Consider the following 18,803-nt stretch of genomic DNA (forward strand, 5'->3'; position numbering starts at 1 on the left):
TCTTACCCCCGTGGCTAAGATCTCCCCATTTCGCTCATATGCAACAGCAGTTACAGGGGAAATGTGTGGTTTGAAGGCCTGTTTGAGGCGCAGCTTGCCGTCTCCTTTGGAGATGCGCCCGGCGACCACGTTCAGCCTCTGAGGGTCGTACAGCTCCAGTAACCGCACCACCCCGTCCTCAAAGCCTGTCACCAGCAAACTTCCACTTTGGTTCACCTACAAACAAACAGCAGAGGTCAGTTTTCTGTCAGTACACGTCATGTGTGGTAGAATGATACATTTTCGTATTGACACACTTACCAAAGGTGGAGCCCAGCTGAGCGTAGTTCCACCCTGACTGAAGCAACTGGAGGTAAGCTCTCTCTTTGCCAGGAAGTCGAAAACTTTCACTGAACCTGGAGAGTCGCGCAGACCTGTTAGAGTGTATGTGTGTGTGTGTGTGTGTGTGTGTGTGTGTGTGTGTGTGTGTGTGTGTGTGTGTGTGTGTGTGGCACTCACGGTCTAGAGCGGTTGTGGCCATCAGGTGGGACTTCCTGGACACGTCCAGGCCCTGGATGGCCCCGGCGTGGAAGGTAAACAGGCACTCTGGATCAGGATTCTGCGCACACAGACGACACATCAACTGTTATATGGAGTCATAAAGTTGTTTGATGAAAGAATCTTTTGCTGATGGCAACCAAAACAAAAGAAATGTGTCTAAATGGTAACAAGAAGAATCTGTCACACCCTCTATTTAAACCAATCACGGTTAAGGACCAGGAGGCGGAGCAAGTGAGCTCCTTTAAATACCTGGGGACTGTTAGAGCAATCTTTTACCTTCACAGATCATGTGGAATGCATTTACAAAAAGGAGGTTTGAGGTCAGCTAGTGCATCAATTAGGGATTGATTAGTACACCAATCCCTAATAAAAGTATACTCACTTTTAACATTGTATCCTGGTTCGAGCTCCAACGTCAAAAGCAAGACAAAAGCTCTCCAAAGTAGTTCAACTGAGCAGTACAATTACATGATTCTACTGTCCTGGGGGAAAGGTACAGAGTCCCCTGTCCAAAGAAAAACATCCGTAGAAAATTGTTTGTGCCTCAGCACACAGTGTTTCATATCTATCTGTTTAACCTTGATTCAGTCGTCACCATCAAGTACCTGGAGCTCACATTATCGTAGCTTCTACTGTGTATTGTGTTTTTATGTAAATGTCTTTTAATGTACGCCTTTTTAATAGCAGATTTTGCACATGCAACCAGAAGACAAATGTGCCTTTTGCACGCAACACGTAGACAATAAAGTATTTCTATTCTATTCCATGTAAGTTTCGGTGAGAAGTCCTTGGTAGCTGAAGACATTCTCAGTTTATTTATTTGGCTTTCTGAGTAGGTTTAGGTGAGTGAAAGTTTCATAACATTGGTCATTCAGTTTATTAAACAGCCCTATTTTCCATTGTGCTTTTAAGCAGAGTTGTGTTTAGAACAGATGGAAAACATATTGTGTCCTGAGCCAGAGGACATCTAGCTCTGATATTAATGTGACATGCAAAAAGGTTGTTTTCATCCCTTTAGATCTTCACAGAAAAATGCCCTGACTTTTTTTTATTAAAGATGCAAATCAATTGAAATATTGTTTCACCAAATGTTATTGAACTATCTGCACTTTTCGTTTATAATATAAATGTTTAAAGGTAAAAACTTGATCGTGTTCAGATCCTTTTGTGCACATCTGTCAACCTCCCTGTGTAGAAGACTCAGTAAAGTCTCAGCGTACGGGCTCCACTGTGATAGTGACACCAGAGCTGGCCTAAGACCAAGTACTTTGCATCATACAAATCTTAAATAAACAAAGTATAACATCATTTCTCAATTAAATCTGTCAGTATAAGGAACTCACCCTGTTTTTGAATGAAAGATCCAGTTTCCAGATGGCTCCGCTGGTATCCTATCAGACCACATAATGGAGAGATCAGGGTTGGAATTTGGATGGAGGTCCGGCCAGATCATGTGTTACAGATAGTTGTAATTATTAGTGGCCTTTGACTTTGTCCCCGCTGACCTGAGCAAAACAGATGGAGTCATGCAGGGAGCTCTTCACCACAGAGGAGAGGCAGACGTTGTGTCCCAGCACCATCTCATTTATGGGCTCCAGCTCAAACCTGCTGCTGTCGCTGGTGCTGTCAGCAGTGTCGATAGTGTCGAAGTCCCAGACCTGCGGGGGGGGCAGGAGGGGGGTTAAGTCATACTGATAATAAAAAAACTGATTAGAGAAATTGTCTGTTGGGATCATCATCCGTGCTCGATTAGATTTATTGAAAATGAACTCCACAAAAACAAATAAATGATCTAATTTGAATACAAAGTCTCTTGGGATTGAACCTGTCGCCAACTCACATCAGACGCATAACTAATACAGAGTCTCACATTGAAAGTGTAATCTCATGGGGATCCTATAAAACAGTAAACAATACTCTCTTACGCCTCACATCACCCTCCATCAGCCTCTGGGGGGACTTTAGGAGTTTATCTGGAAATGTTTTTGAGTCCAATACTGAAAATAGTCGACAACAAAACTCCTGTTGGAGTAATGTTTGCTTAAAACTACAGTGCCCAGCAGCTGTTTTAGGAAATGAATGAGCATTTTTAAATATGAAACTAAATACTTTCTGAGATGATTTTAACGCTACATTACATCTGACATTACAACTCTTTTAGATCACATGAAACAACAAAGTCAGGATTCTTAACAAATGAACTTTTGTCTTCCCGAGTCCCGAGGAGTGTGCCCAAAGACTAAATACAGTATGATGAGAGAAACCTTTCAAAGTATAGAACAATGCCGGACGTATCCATGAATGCCTGTCTGCCACAAAGTAGAGGCAACTATTCAATGAACATCTTCAGAAGAAATTTACACAAAAGAAATGTTGGAAAAAGAAACCCATCAGTTGTGTTGAAATGATGACGGTTACAGGCGTTCATTGTTATTTTTAATAACAGTCAAAAAAATAGTCATTGCAAGTATTTTACCCGGACCGCTCCATCATAGCCAATCGTCATCAGCGTTCCGTCTTCCAGGGCAAACGGCTGGACCATCCCAGCGTGGCAGTTCCGGCCCCCCTCACGACAAATCTCCACCTTGATGGCGTTCCCTTCCCACAGCAGCAAGTTGCCCCAGCCTGAGCCGGAAACCACCTGACAGGAGGAGACGGAGAGCGACGAGAGTCAGGAGCAACTGTTTGTCTTAGAGGGCGTTTGAAAGTTTGACCTTGCAAACATAATTTGACAAAAACAATCTCACCTCAAAGTCTAACCAGTAGTTTGGACGCAGCTTTCGATGGTATCACACACTCTTTATCAATAAATGATAAATAAAAAATAAATAAAACAAGATTGAAAGCTCCAGAACAGCTACTGGGTGAGATTGTTTTTGACAGAAACATATGAAATAAAAAAGAACATCATTTTACTTTTCCAAAGCTTAATGCCTACATTTGACTTTGGGCTCTGATTTATGGTTAAAGGGACGGATCACCCCAAATCAGAAACACATATTTTCCCTCTTAACCTGTGCTGCTATCTATCAATCTAGATAGTTTTGGTGAGGTGTTAGACATATCGGTCGTAAAGATGTCTGCCTTCTCTCCAATATAATGGAACTAGATGGCACTCGGCTTGTGAAGCTCAAAGCGCCATAAACTACATTTGAAAAACTCAACAGCGACGTTTCTTTACAGAAATCATGACCCAGCTCCTCAAGATAATCCGCAGAAGTTGTTGTGAGCAGTTTCAAGTAGGAACTATTTTCTTTCTATCAATCTACACCCGGCACCATATCACCGCGCAGAAGGAAGCGTGCATCTACTCATGGATGAAAGAATTGTGCTTGTGACAGACACATTCTAACTTTAATGTCGTCTTTCTCGGCTGAGCTGTAATGTTCTGCATCCTAAGAGCCAAATGGGACCAAGATGCATTGAGTTATTCCTTTTTAAAATGTACTGCTTTCTTGATTATCATGCTTTAACCTGACAGGAGAGGAGAGCCTCTCGTCCATCAGTAGATTCACGCTTCCTTTTGCACAGTGATGTGGTTGGTGCATTCGGTAGAAAAGAAACAACTATCCACATCATATTGAAGAGAAGGCAGACATCTCTGTGGCCGATATCTCCAACACTCAGATGCTGTTGCCATAAACACTGTGATGCTCCATTAGGCAGAGAAATCATTAATCACTGCAACATGTCAGAGTTCAGATGTCAGACCAGAAATTGGACAAAACGTGGCTGTAAACTCTAAGTCTTGTTCCACAAACCCAACCTGTCAGGACAGTAGGGCACAGACCTTTCCATCAGGAAGTTCCACGTAGCCCTCGATATCAGTCGCTGCAGTTTCCCCAAAATATCCCATAAGCCCTTGCAATTTAAGACCTGTGAATGTACTGGCCATTTTCCAGAACCTGATAGAGAGAAGGAGAAAACGTGTTTTCACTTTATTTGAAAACATAAATGACGTATAATTTGTAATCTGAAGTTATTTCCATGACAGTTGTTGGACTTGTGACTATATGATTGTTGATGAAATCAAAAAGATACCGCATTATTCTTTATCCTGAATCCTGTTATTCTGCTACTAGACATCTTAAGCATTTTGTTTTGCATTTACAGAGTTTTAGGAGGATTCAGTATGTCCTTTACTTGATGTGTCCAGATCCCGATGACGTGAGCAGTCCCGGGTTGTATGGAGAGAAGCTGACTCTGTAGACCTCCTGAGAAATGGCCGTGCAGCTCAGCACCACCTCCTCACGCCTCCAATCCCACAGCGTCAGCATGTAGTCGGGGGCACTCCCCACGCTGGCCAACAGACTCCCGTCATGGTTAAAGTCTACAAAACTGTACGCCCTCTCTGTACCGCCTGCAAACATGAAGGTTAAAACATGATAATCAATAAAACATTACATTTGAAAAAGGAATAACTAAATGCATCTTGGTCCCATTTACCTCTGAGGATGCAGAACGGTCGTAATGAGGGATATTCATATACAATGATGTTGGGCTGGTTTCCCTTCTCTGCCACAGCAAAGCACTCCTTGGTAGGATGTGCCTTGACACACACACACACACACACACACACACACACACACACACACACACACACACACACACACACACACACACACACACACACACACACACACACAAATGTATTTTATAAAATGTATTTAATAAAGAAGGTTACTGGGAGACATAAAGCCAGAATATGGCAGTGGTAGTTCATATTTGTTATTAATTATTTGACAGAAAATGCAGCACAATGGGACGGACAGAGGAGAGCTGAAATAAAATATTAAGGAAAGCATAGATAATATATCAATAACACTCCATGGATGTGGATTTAATATCCATTTTAAAATAGTTATTTCGCCCTCTGGTCTTGGTTTGATTTAAAGCCCAGTGAGAGAATGCATTATAACCATATATATTAAAGAAAACTGTTCTGGCACAGTTCATGCAGTCAATATCTAATGACTATTACATACATTTTTATTTTTAAAATGAATGAATAATTGTCTTCTTCTTCACCCAAAAAGATGAAAATACCACTACATGGTTGGCAAATGCAAAGTAAACAAATATGTATAGATCCTCAAACAGCTAGTGAAGTGTCACCATTCCAAACTGCAATCATAATAAATGTAAAGTTATCTGTCTGCTTATAGAGCTCATTCAGTCACAGACACACTGGAGCCTCAGAGGGACTCTTCACTTGCAGTTTGTCAGCCGTCTTACCGCGATGGAGCCGATTCCTCCTCCGCTGCAGGAGCGGAGGTATCTCTGCTCCTTGGTGGAAACATCCAGCAGGACGAGCATGTTACCTGCTATAAAGATCAGAGTTCTGTCATCCAGCAGCTGCAGGTTCCCCCTGCGACGGCTGTCGTAGCCAAAGGAGTGACTGAATGCAGGACGGATTAAGGATCGAGATCACATTCACTGAAACTTCACACAAAATGCACTTATGCGCTCAAAGTTAGAGGAGATGTGTTGTGACGAAAACTAATTTTCAAAGAAGGAGGATACCAGAGGTGCAGGAGGTTCTCTGGGATTTCAGAATCGGGTGTGATGAACGCTCTGGAGTGAAGTTCCTCATACTTGTAGTACGCAGAGGGCTGCTTTCTTGATTCTTCTTCAGCCTCCTGCTGCATCACTGAGTGTTCATTGTGAGGGAGGAAACATTTGAAGAGGTAAAACTCCAGCAACACTTGTGGTATGCAGAACAACATTATTGTTAGTCCAGGGGAGGAGGAAACATATTTTAGGCACCAAAGATTTAACTTTTACATTAGTCTCTAAATTGTATTTTTTAAGATGGAAAAACAATTATTGTTTTACTTTTAGATGTTACACTTCAACTGATGTTCTACTGCTGTCAGTGCTTATAGGCCAACATTTCCCCTGCTTTTACACGGCTACTGACATTCCATTTACTTAACGTCCAACCGTTTCAACCGCTCATTTTCAGTTCCAACTTCTCGACTTCAACTTCTGTGATTATAGTTACGTTAACGCTAGCTAATGATGATGCTCTCTAACGTTACCTTCAGTGTTTTCCTGTGAAGCTGTCTGTGTGCTCTCAGTCTGTTCACCAACAGAAGTTATGTTTTCTTCCGACATTTCAGTTGTTAAAACTGCTGCTCCGTTTTTTTAATCTGTAAAAAAAGGCAATTAATTATTTTCAAGTATTTTCAATTTGACCAAACTGGTGTTAAGCTTTAAAGGGCACTACATGTGATAACAAAGTCAAATAAAGCATATATGTTCAGTTATTCCGTATCCAGCTGTACTTACCGAAACGTTTTTACGTTTTTACTTTGACTTATATTTCATGTCCGCTTCTAAATTTGGCGTTGTAATTTTCTGACTGCCCAAGTCCGTTTTAGTTTGGAGGCGTTGCCAGGCAACAAGAAAACCACGCCCCTGCAAAGCCTGATGGTTAATGTAGTGCTTTGTGTTCGTTCGTCATTTAAATGAAATTGTAGAATTATAATTATCCGGTACTCAAAATTATAATCGTATAATCATGCAGTCTTGAAAAATATAAAAAATAAAAGGGGCCAAAATTAAGTTCATAGTTCTCTGTAACCATAGTGACGACATCTATGGCTTGATGGCTTGCTTGTTTAAATGCCACATGTACACATGGCCACTTCACAATGAAGCGGAGAACGCGAGAGACAACTAACTACGTTGTTGTCGATAAACTGTACGATTGCTGAGCCAATCTAAAATTTGATATGTAATGATATTTAAAGGATAAACACGGTAAAGCTTCGTGTCCTGTTTCTTTTCCGCGATAAAATGTTGTCGCAACGACCTGCGTTTTACGGCAGCGAAGGTTCACTTTGATTGGACGTTCTGTGCCGTAAAGCGTGTTGTTCACAGAACGCATGGGACTGAGCTGGGATAGCGTGTGTGTGTATCTGAAATGTAAGTTACACCAGGCAAATTGTTGTATATACATTGTATGTTCGCGTTAACAATACAGTTAAACCAAAGAAGTGCGTGGTGTTATAGATAGTATACAAATATTTGTTGACATCCATTTTCTATTCTATTAGCTAGGTTACCTAGCTTCGGCAATGTAGCCGAACCTTTTAACGTTATCCAAGTGATAGTAAACTAATCAAATTGAAGTAAATGTCCAGCGTTGAAATGGGAAATTAAGTATTACTAGCATTTAATTATCAAAAGAGTAAGTAACAGTTAGTCTTGAAACATAATTTCTTCAATGCTAACGTCTTTATTCCTGGGTCGTTCGCTAACGTTAGTAGACAGGTATTTCCACAATTAATCGACACATAAATGTCTAAATTAAATTCCTCAATACAGCATGAAAGCTGGAACATAACTCGTCACTTGTGTATCTTGTGAGCCACTCAACGCTTTTTTATTTACTATAACTAGATATGAAGTATAGAGTGAAGTACAGTTGTTAATATATGTTGCTGCTCTGGCTGCACATCATCGTCACAGATCATCTCTGATGATGTGCCTCTTCTTGTAAGAAATTGGTATTATTTGTGTTTAAAACCGTACTCTGCAAAGTAATTATAGCAGCTAACAGATGCATGTAACTGATCAAAAGAACAACATTTCCCTCAAGTTGTCAACATTTCATAAAATATAGATGTTTAGACATCCATTCCTTAATGAATGCAACGTTACACGATGGCTTCCACTTTAACACTGATTTAATGTTATTTAATGTCTTAAATATCAGAACTTAAATTTAATCCTATGGTCTGTATTAGCCTATATTAGTTTTTAATGCATTATTAATTACAAACACGTTTTCATCAGATTTTTTAAGACCAACCTAAAGTTAATCTCGATGCTTCAAATGTATTATATTGTAGTGTTTTATTCCTGCAGACACCTTCACCATACCTACACTTACTGAGCAGCCAAAAGGCCTGGAATTATATATGTGAATTCTTTGCAGTCCAGATGTCTGATACTTGTCTGTCTTGTACTTCTGCTATTGTCCATGTCTCCATTTCTCTCCGGGATGGGACGTTAGAATGGAGGCTAAATCCAAAAAACCCTTTTCTCCTAAAGGTGGAAAGAAGCTTTCACAGAAAGGGAAAGGTAAGCTGTTGTTGACATTAAACAGCTACATACACTGTCACTTTCTACCAGGTTTGTCATTGGCATGTCTCCCTCTGTCCAGATTCCATGGGGACCAAACTTGGTGGAAAGCCAGGTGGTAAAAAGCCCTTCAAACCGTACAACAACACAGAGAAGAAGGGCAAACCGTGGAAGGGTGGAGAAGGTGGCAAGAAAGAACACAAATCAGCTTTCTCCAAAGCCGGGACGGGCCAGCAGAAGAGGAAACTGCCATTTAAAGCGAAAAATGAAGAAGACGAGGGCGAAGGTGAGAAAACATCTGCTTACCACTGATTACAATGTGGTTTTGCACATTTTACTGCTCGTTGCTGCGAAACATTTAAACCAGTTTGTGTTTTCGCTCACAGTTCCTTCTTAACAAACTAAAAAATAGCAAAATAGCAAAACAACATGACTAGTTAGTTGAAGTGGCAAGGAACAATTATGAAACATTGTGATTTCTGTGTGTGTGTGATCAGGTCCGGCTAAGAAGATGAAGAAAGGCGAGTTGAAGACGGAGGAGCTGACGGAGGAGGAGCTGAAGAAGAACAGGCAGCAGATTAAGAAGGACCTGAAGAATAGCAGACAGCATGCGGAGAGGAAGGACATGTTCGATGTCATCTGTCAGTGCAAACGAATGTGGGGAGACCTCAGGAGGTACACACACACACACACACACACACACACACACACACACACACACACACACACACACAAGCTATTCAATCATCCAACAAGCACTTCTGAAGGAATGTCTGTTAGCTGAAGAAGTACCAAAACAAGCTACACAAACAGCAGCATAATAACGTAGGGTGGTGGTGCAGGGCGTATAAATAATAACTTGATATTTTTATGCTGCCGTGATGTACGATTTTATAAAATGTTTTCCTAAGGATACACCATGAATAAAACTAATCTGAATTAATGGTAAGACTTGGACCAGCAGCAGGCGAGCTGCACTCTGGCTGCTCGTAGTAGCAGAGCTAACATCTGCAGAGCTAACATCTGCATCACTGCTGCTGATTCAGGCTGCGTGCCTTTAAAAAAAAAATGCAGATATTTACGCCTGAGTTTCCGAACGTTGGGTTCGATGTCGCTCCATTTATAATTAATGTGTTGGATTTTTGACTTTTTTGTACTTTGTAGTTCTCTCCTCTCCTTTCCTCCACTCCGCCTCAGACTTGTTCCTTTGTTCGCTGCTTGTTTTCCGTTGGAACACTTAAGAGTGCAAATTGTTTCACAGTTCTGAGGCTGCTGTGTTTAACACCGATTTAAAGTTTTAATGTCTTACTCGTTTCTGATTGGCTGCAGTCTATGACACCGATTTTAAAGTTTGTATCTCAAACTTCTTACCGTTGCATTTGTCTAACACTCCTGAATATCATTTCTATTTACATGGCTTTTTTTCTCCCTGGGTACATGGCCTATTGGGGCAATTGAAGGTAAAAACAACAACAAATTATTTTAATAATATTTAGCCTAATAAGAATTAATTTACAACATTTATATAATCAATATGTGATACAAATAATAAATACTAAGAATAATAATTCAGGGGAGACCATTAGCCTACATTTTATTTGATGGGGGGGCGGTAAGGGACCTGGATACTGGATAGGGGGCGCTGGCCCAAAAAAGGTTGAGAACCACTGCAGTAAATGAATCTGAAGTTGGAGGGAACAGCTCATTTATGACATTTTAAAGGCCTTTAATTTTGAAATTCCACATCAGAATTCTCTTATTGCCTTATCGCGTTTATTGGAAGGATGCTTTTATTTTGAAGTCGGTTCTTAAACGCTTTTAAAACAATGCAGTGGAATCTTCCTTTAACGTTTCCAACCTCAGCACATAAACTCGCTCGCTTTGACGCTTCACTTCTTTTACTTTCCGCAGGCCTTTCCCTGTTTCAGATACTAAAGCTCACGCCTCATACGTCACACACACTCGCCCACTTCCGAAACACCGACGCAAGTCTCATGCCAGCGGCAATTTTTTTATTTTTGTAACAATTTATACTCTATGTTCAGGATAAAGTCATTACCTACATCCCACGTAGAACACACTGCATACATTGTGTATATTTGTTTGACTTCGCTCACTGAGTGGTTTGGTAACAAAGTTGAGGCTCAACCTTCACTTCACCACAACATCATCCAGCAACACATTGCATTGACCAGTCACACGTGTGCATTCCCCACATTCCTGGTAGAAGGCTCACTGACGGAGGATGGTGGTGTATTTGTGTCCACAGGAAGAAGTGTGACAAAGAGTTGAAGACGAAACTGATGAAGGACCTTCATGATCTGATGCGCGGGAAGATCAAACAGGTGAGCTTCACTCGGCCGTTTCATCTGTTCACTGCAGATTAGTCGCCTATGGGGATGTGAGAAGCAGGAATTATAGTGCTCGTAAACACAACAAACATGCCCACAGATCACCTGTCAATCAAACCGTATGGAACATACATGTCTTAAGATTTTATATGGATGCATTTTTTTTTATTCCCACGGCTAATGTACCAATAGAAAGAGTTTATTTTTGAGCTACGGTAGGATATTTCTGGTTTATTATCACAACATGGGTTTATTATTTTTGTAGGTTTGCCCATCAGTTATTATAAAATTGGACTTTCCAAGTTAATTGCTGAGATTTGAGGAGACTGTATTAAAAGAGGTCTGAGGTGTCAAGAAGCACGCGTAGTCAGACAGGAAGAATCACTCATATGTACTGAGGTGAAAAATAAAGATCCATCTTGTATTTTGGCTTTATAATAATAATAATAATAATAATAATAATGTGGTTTCTCACCGTGCTCTCTTGTCTCCAGATGGCGTTTGCTCACGACTCAGTGCGAGTGCTGCAGTGTTTCACTCAGTTCGGCAACCACGAGCAGAGACAGGAAGTGTTTGAGGAGCTCAAAGGTGAGCAGACAAGTTGTACTTCTTCTGCTGCCTGTTATTTTTAACTTTACTGTGATTCCCATGTTTAAAACTTGAGTGTTCACGTCATCAGACTGAACTGAAAAAACATTTGTATTGACATCATGAAGTTTTGGCTATATACACCGCAGGCCTCTAATGGGTTTTTAAACTAAAACTTCCCTGTAAGCCTCGCTTTCACTATGCAATTCTGTCTGTCCCCTTCACAATAAAAGCACTAGACATATACACTGCATCAGTGACTTCCAGCTGAGCATTTTGCTAAGAGGTAACTCATCAAAATAGCTCACAGTAGCGGAACAACCGGAGTAATGTCAACTGTGGAAACTAGGGATGTCACAAAACCAAACATTTAGTAGTCAATACCAGTGAAATTCCACAATTCTCTAAACTAATTCTTGATACCGCGTCAAAAACAAAACGATAAATCCCATGTACTTCAACATACACTCCTTTGTTTACGTTTGAATGCTGTCTGTTAGGAAGTTCAACAGGTTCCCTCTATTATCCATTTTATAATGCTGTGTATCTTTAAACTGTAAATTTACATAAATTTCTTGCCAAAAACTACATTTTGTTTACATTTGAACACAACATAGTGATGTTATTGTTTACCTTGGCCCAGTACAAATATTTACTGAATAGATTGGTTCCCTAGGAACCGCTCTCCCACTAAGCCATTCTGTCTGCCTCCGGGTCGCGATCGCCCTTTCACAATAAAAGCCATAAACATATAGACTTCATCACTGCCTACCAGCTGAGAGGCAACTCAACAAAGAAGCTTCCGGTAGCGGAACAACAAGTAATGTTAACTGGGAAAACTACCCGATGACCCTGTTTAACTCCAAAAGGTCATTTTACCATTTCTCAATGCTGGAACTGTTCATATATAAGCTGCCATGACCGCGTGGCAATGGTCTCAATTGTCTTTAAACAGGAAACGCATCTTGATGTGAACTGTTTCCGTGTTCACATCAAGATCTAATCAGCGGCGTCTGAGACATGAATGCGAGGGCTGGAGCATCAGCTGACTCGTAGTCCAGCTCCTGGTTTTATATTTGTGCCGTACGAGTAGAGCAGCTAATGAGCAGACATTAACTGTCGGTGCTTTGTTGTGTCCCGCAGGTGACATCATCGACCTGTGTAAGTCGCAGTACGGCAAACACGTGGTGAAAAAAATGCTGATGTACGGGTGAGTCGGCTCACATTGGTTTCTTCTTCTCTGTTTCAGCAGACGTCCATCTTTAAGTCAGACTTCAGTTGTGTGTGGACACGTGTTTATGAGTTGCGTGTGTGTGTATGTCTTCCACAGGAACAAGGAGCTGGTGGCGTCTGTGATACAAACATTTAAAGGTCACGTGCGGCCGATGCTTCGCCATGCCGCCGCCTCGTCCATCATCGAATACGCCTACAACGACAAAGCCGTGCTCGCACAGAGACTCATGCTCACTGAGGGACTTTACGGGAACACCTTCACTGTCTGCAAGGTACACACACCCACTGCTGTGTGAAATAGTGCTTCCAGATATTATACATCATGGTGCCTCCGTATTGTATTTCCTATGGTTATGTTGAGTACGTATGAGTAGATATATCTACTGCTGACTGAACATTTCTCTGCCTGTGCGTCCAGTCGGGAGTGTGCAACACCATCGAGAAAGTTGCGGAGGCGAACCCGGATAAGCTGAACAACATCATCGACGAGATGAAGCAGATTCTCACACCCATGGCCCAGAAGTAAGACGAGAACACAAAATGACACGCAGATAAGAGCTGAAGGGAACTGAAGTATGAGCAGCTCAACATAAAACGTTAAGACTTTGATCTGTGCAGGGGAATAGTTTTACTTGATATATTATCAGCATTAAGAGCATCTAGAGTTCTGTTTAGTCGTCCACAAGATTAGTCCAAATGTTTAGTAATTGATGAATCATTGAAGTCCGTTCTTTAGCAAAATGACAAACGTTCTCTAGTTTTAGGTTTTCGATCATTCTAAATGTGAAGTCTTTGGTGTCATAGTTTCTTTATGTTCTGTCACTTGTGATGGGCAGTTTTAAGTTTTCTTTTTTAATATAGTTAAATATTGAATTGGGAAATATGATTAGTTGCAGCTCTGTAACAGGGAAAAGAATAGAAACGCACAAATGGAGAACAAAGCAACATGTTAATTGCAGGTAAAATAGCACCGACAAGGAACAGAGTTTCCCACAGTTGAGGATTGAAAATGTTAATTTACTTTAAGATCAGAACTAAATTGAAAGCTGCTGACTTTAATAAGATTAAGGCAGTTACATGAATGACACCTGGTATCTTAGCTACTAAATAATGTTATTATTTCGTAGATAAGTTAAAGTTAGTGAGAAACTTCAGAAACAAATGTATAAATCTATGTATGCAACTTTCTTTCCTTATCTGATTTCATGTCATTTGAATTAATATGTAATTTCTTTCACTTCCTTTGATTGTATTTCATTAAACTGTATAATTTAAAGCATGGAACTACATCTGCTGCTGTTGTGTTTCAGAGAACAAGTCATCAAACACTCTCTGGTCCACAAAGTCTTCCTGGACTACTTCCTGTTTGCACCAGACAAACCGAGAACGGTAAGCAGATCAACGTCTCGCATATTGTTTGAGTAGCAGCACATGTCTTCATTAATGCTCTCTAGAAGGGTACAGTGGTGTAAAATAAAGTATAGAAAGTTGACCTACAAAGAAGACCAATGTTTCTTATGAGCATAAAATATTTTCAAAATAAAAGACAGGTTAATTACTTAATGTGGTGCTGACTAACATGTTTCCTCTCTTTGGTTTTTATTTGTTGTGACGTGAGCAGGAGATGATCGAGTCGATCAGAGAAGCTGTCGTCTACATGGCTCACACACACGACGGAGCACGGGTGGCAATGCACTGCCTGTGGTTCGGGACCGCCAAGGTGTGTATACTCACACACACATCTGTATTATTTTGTTTAATGAAGATAAAACTTTATTATTGTCCAGAAGGAAACTTTGGCTTAAACACACATTACAGGACGATGAGCAACAATCTATAGTCAAAATGGAATATACAGAAAATACAAATATTAACTGACTGCTGATTCAAACAAAAACAACATATTAATGGACAATTATTTCGTACGATTAATTTAAACATCAATATATTTTTCAATTAGTTTCAGAAATTTGCCATCGACTTGGTACTGAAGTATCTGTTCTCGTGACATCTGGAGCCGAGTGTTATGAAAGCAACATGTAGTCCGAACCAAGATGGCAAACTTCATTACTCCACAGCACATGCCAGATCCACTCCATAACTTTCACAATAAAAGCCCTAGACATATCCACTAGCTGTTTACAAGAGGGAACTCAAGAAAATAGAGAATGATGTTGAATCCATCATTTTGTTTGAGGAGCAAATCTATTTGATTAAGTGTCAGTATGAGTTTGGATGTGAAACATTTGCGTCATTTAGGCAGGAAACAAAAGCATAAAAATAAATGTCCAGTGCAGCGTTTTTGAAGCTTTTTCTTTGTTTCAGGACAGAAAAGTCATAATCAAAACTATGAAGACCTTCATGGTGAAGTTTGCCACGGTAAGTTGCAGCTCATTGGATTTAAAAGAGAAGATTCTAAATGAAGATTATTTCCCAGGAGGGAAGGTCTCAACCCAGGATAAATGTTGTGTGTAGGAAACATCTGAGCTCAACCATCAGTTTATACTTGACCTGAGCTCCTGGTTATTAGATCTTCACGTCTCAACTCCCGTTGTTCTTGTGTCAGCGTGTGACTGACTGTTTTCTGTCCACAGGGAGAGTTCGGTCACCTAGTTCTTCTGGCCATGTTCGACTGTGTGGACGACACCAAGCTGGTCAAACAAGCCGTGCTCTCAGTAAGTCTGATGTCGTTTGCTGTGATGATGCTTCAATGAGACGATAATCTTGATTATGCAAACACAAGCGTGACGTAAAAAGTAATTCAAAGAAGCTGTCAGCCGATTATCAGTTTGAAGATGTTGGAAAGTTATAGCAATTGCTTCGTCTGTTTCCCACCTGTTCAGGAGATCTTGTTGTCTCTGGATGAGGTCATCGGTAATAAATACGGTAAGAAGGTTTTGTTGTACCTGCTGAGCCCCAGAGACCCCGCTCACCTGCTGCCGGAGATCATCAAGGTGCTGGAGCGAGGAGACGGAAACACACACAGGTAAGAATATGTTCAGATAATAATCCACAAAAAATCCTGTTGCTGTAAAAAGCTAGCGATGTGTCGGAGAAGGGGAATGTTCTCTGACGTGGAGTCACGGTTTACTCTGTTCCTCTCACCAGTAAAAAGGACATGGGGATTCGGAGGAAGGAGCTGCTGGAAGTCGTCTCCCCCACGCTACTGGAGCATCTCCGTGACAACGCTACTTTCATGGTGATGGACAAGGCGTCCAGCGTCACCATCAGTGACATCCTGGCGTCTGCCTGCGGGGACCTGCGGCCTGCTATGACTGCCGTGGCTCAGCTGGCCAATCATGAGTTGGTGCCAGGAGGGATCGACGGACAGGTGTGTGTGTGTGTGTGTGTGTGTGTGTAGTTATGGAAGAAGCAACCATGGATGTTTTCCTCACCAATGTATTCCAACTAAATGGCAGTTCTGCTGTTTTTCATTCTGAGTGTTTGTTTCTGCTGCAGCTTCACATGGCGGAGCATCCAGCAGGACACCTGGTGCTGAAATGGCTCCTGGAGCAGGACATGACACTGGCAGAGGCCGGCAAGGAAGGTAAAGAAACACACACACACCCTACAGGACTTGTAATTAGGCTCTAAACTGCATGAAGTGGTTGTTATAGAAATGGAGATAATCTGCTGTCTGTGTTCTAAGATCATCCCATCAGTGTAGGATCACATTGTGTCAGCATGCTATGGAAATGTATTTACTGAGACTTGAAGTCACTGAAAAACCTTTTGTTTTTAGTTAGTAATTAAAATGTCTGGTGCACTAAAATACACTCTCAAACAATAACTTTGTGTACTTATGTTTGACAAGTGGGATAGAAAATAGAATGACGGTTAAACAAAGAGCTTGGCCTGTATGCCTCCAGCACAGATGTGACGGGCACAAGAGGGCGCCAACTGCACCAAGTTTCACTTAAATCTTTTTTGTGAGACAAAGGTGACAGAAACATAAGTGAACTTATTGATAACTTAAGAATTTTCTCCTCTCAGAGCGGTTTGGCAGGATACTGCTGGACACCGTGGGAACAGAAACACTGAAGAGCTGGGTCAAAGTCAACAGAGGAGCAATGGTGCTCTGCAGGTCAGTGTGTGCACACGGCTGTTACTTAAAGGCTCAGTTCACCCAAATCACACGCTTCTAGTAGTATCTGTTTGTGTCTGACATGTCTTCTTCCCCCCCGATACGCTGGAGCTCACATTTAAAAACCTCAGCAGAAAGAAGTTCTTTCCACAAACTGTCTGTCAACAGTGTTAATGGGAATATTTCAATGCTGTGAGCACCACAAATAAACTCCATTGCATATGGCTTAATGCAGAAATGTCAGAGACCCATGGAGAATCTGAAGTATGCCACTAGAGCAGTCTCTCAAAGAGTGGTCCGCGAGCGACCGCTAGTCACCAGACAGCACTCGCTCCGACAGCACCGGGAGTTTAGTGGTCCGCGATTGGTGAAGTGGTCCTTGGTCTGAAAAGGTTTGAGAGATACTGCTCTACAGTGAAGTAAGACAATTGACTTTATTTTCAAATACCTGCGGCGCAGATATCAGTTAAGTGCGTCGGACAATTGAGGTATTTCCGTGGTCAGGCTCGCATGGTGCACCTGGATACAAGGTGGGATTTGAAATATTATCATACATCATAGGTAGTTGTGTAATTATTAACTAAAAGAAAAATATTTAATTGATCATAACATAAATAATATCAGGTCGTAAAGAATCTGCAGATGCTCCAGTTCAATAAGACCAACAGATTAATAAGTAAGGCTCGTCTTTAGCTGGTTACCAGAAATGCTTTTTGCTACTGAAAGATTTGTTGATCACTTGCGGCCCCTACCGGCATAAAAGAGCACAACACATATCCGGCTGAAGGGTCCTGTAGTATGTGAGCTGCAGACACGACTGAACATTCGGTCGTATGGATGTGCTTTAACAAATAAAGGGAGCACAAATGTTCTATGCAGTGTCGCACTGGCTCACGCTAAGGTGGAGCCCGATATGTGGGTGAACTGCCCCTTTAACTAGAAATGGTTGCACTGTTGATGGAATAATTATGAAATATTTTTGTATATCTGGTCCCAAGCTAACCTTTTTGGAATCATGTTTTGTGTGCAGCCTCCTAAACAGCTATGACAAGTCTGTGGCTGCAGAGGTGAAGGCAGCGCTGGAGTCCATCAAATCAGAGCTCGGCAGCATCGGCAACAACAAAGGAGCTGAAATCCTGCTGGAGAATCTGAACAAGTAGAGACTTTTTTTATTCCAAACAGACTGGTGATGTTAAACGCATCACTTCCCGCGCAGCAGTGCCTCTTTTCCCAGAAATCTCCAACAAGACTTTGTGGCTGAGATTTCAGGAAGTGGATACAACCCGGAACACTGTCCGTCCCTAATGGACAAGAATTTGTGTGGAAATGTTGGCAATGAAATAAAAGGTGTTTGGAGGACGAGGCGATGCTATAGGTTGAAATACACACATGTCACTTATGTAGACGTAACCTAAATGTACAACACATAACATACTTTGCCATTTTCTTCCATCACTGGCTGCCTGTCAATGAATCTTATGTGGTAAAATAACAACATTGCCATTTGAGACTCTCGAGGCTTTTAAAGTCTGTAGGACGTGTCGAGTTTCATTGACAGTAGCCTAACACCAAATGGAAAAAAATGATCTACAGTTGAAGAATAGAAACTCAGCAGCCAACTGGTGAATATGACAACATCCTGTGCCGTTGGATTTAGCACTGACAAACTGTCCCTGTGGCTTTAAACTAACCTGGACGAAGACATCTGTAAGGCCACACCACCTAAAGTGAACTGGTCCTTTTAACACCCCTGACTGTTTGTGCCATCCTGTTTCAGATTTTTTTACTAGGAGTGATAATTGTATTTGCCGAAAAGAAAATTACTTTGCAAAAATAAAGATTGTATCTCATACTTTTAATGTAATCAACAGATATAACCTAAGCCAGTAAGGAACACAGCTAGCCTGATTCTGTCC

General features: G+C 41.2%; 2 protein-coding genes across 3 annotated transcripts in view; one reads left to right on the forward strand and one right to left on the reverse strand.

The window, feature by feature from the left end:
• Nucleotides 1-7,320, reverse strand: part of cfap44 (cilia and flagella associated protein 44) — a 23,791-nt gene extending 16,471 nt beyond the window's left edge. The window contains exons 1-13 of the mRNA XM_029445349.1: nt 6,832-7,320; nt 6,582-6,692; nt 6,064-6,190; nt 5,776-5,938; nt 4,987-5,089; nt 4,684-4,900; nt 4,331-4,445; nt 3,017-3,181; nt 2,046-2,198; nt 1,884-1,931; nt 499-598; nt 301-395; nt 7-216 (exon numbers count right to left, since the gene is read on the reverse strand). Coding sequence (XP_029301209.1) covers nt 7-216; nt 301-395; nt 499-598; nt 1,884-1,931; nt 2,046-2,198; nt 3,017-3,181; nt 4,331-4,445; nt 4,684-4,900; nt 4,987-5,089; nt 5,776-5,938; nt 6,064-6,190; nt 6,582-6,657 — 1,572 coding nt within the window. The 5' untranslated portion in view covers nt 6,658-6,692; nt 6,832-7,320. The remainder of the gene's footprint in view (nt 1-6; nt 217-300; nt 396-498; nt 599-1,883; nt 1,932-2,045; nt 2,199-3,016; nt 3,182-4,330; nt 4,446-4,683; nt 4,901-4,986; nt 5,090-5,775; nt 5,939-6,063; nt 6,191-6,581; nt 6,693-6,831) is intronic.
• Nucleotides 7,228-18,739, forward strand: pum3 (pumilio RNA-binding family member 3). Of its 2 annotated transcripts, XM_029445342.1 has the most exons (18): nt 7,228-7,470; nt 8,564-8,631; nt 8,714-8,917; nt 9,129-9,306; nt 10,901-10,976; nt 11,477-11,570; nt 12,714-12,780; nt 12,901-13,075; nt 13,222-13,325; nt 14,114-14,192; nt 14,425-14,523; nt 15,129-15,182; nt 15,398-15,478; nt 15,647-15,789; nt 15,912-16,134; nt 16,263-16,350; nt 16,797-16,887; nt 17,918-18,047. In XM_029445342.1, exons 2-18 carry the CDS (start codon nt 8,565-8,567, stop codon nt 18,045-18,047), a joined length of 1,953 nt encoding a protein of 650 aa, XP_029301202.1. In that variant the 5' UTR covers nt 7,228-7,470; nt 8,564. The 2 variants fall into 2 exon arrangements, with proteins under 2 accessions (XP_029301202.1, XP_029301201.1); XM_029445341.1 differs by lacking the exon at nt 7,228-7,470 and having other exon boundaries at nt 17,918-18,739.
• The last annotated feature ends 64 nt before the right edge of the window (nt 18,740-18,803 follow it).

Source organism: Cottoperca gobio, chromosome 12, assembly GCF_900634415.1.
Source record: "Cottoperca gobio chromosome 12, fCotGob3.1, whole genome shotgun sequence".
In the NCBI taxonomy this organism is placed as follows: domain Eukaryota; kingdom Metazoa; phylum Chordata; class Actinopteri; order Perciformes; family Bovichtidae; genus Cottoperca; species Cottoperca gobio.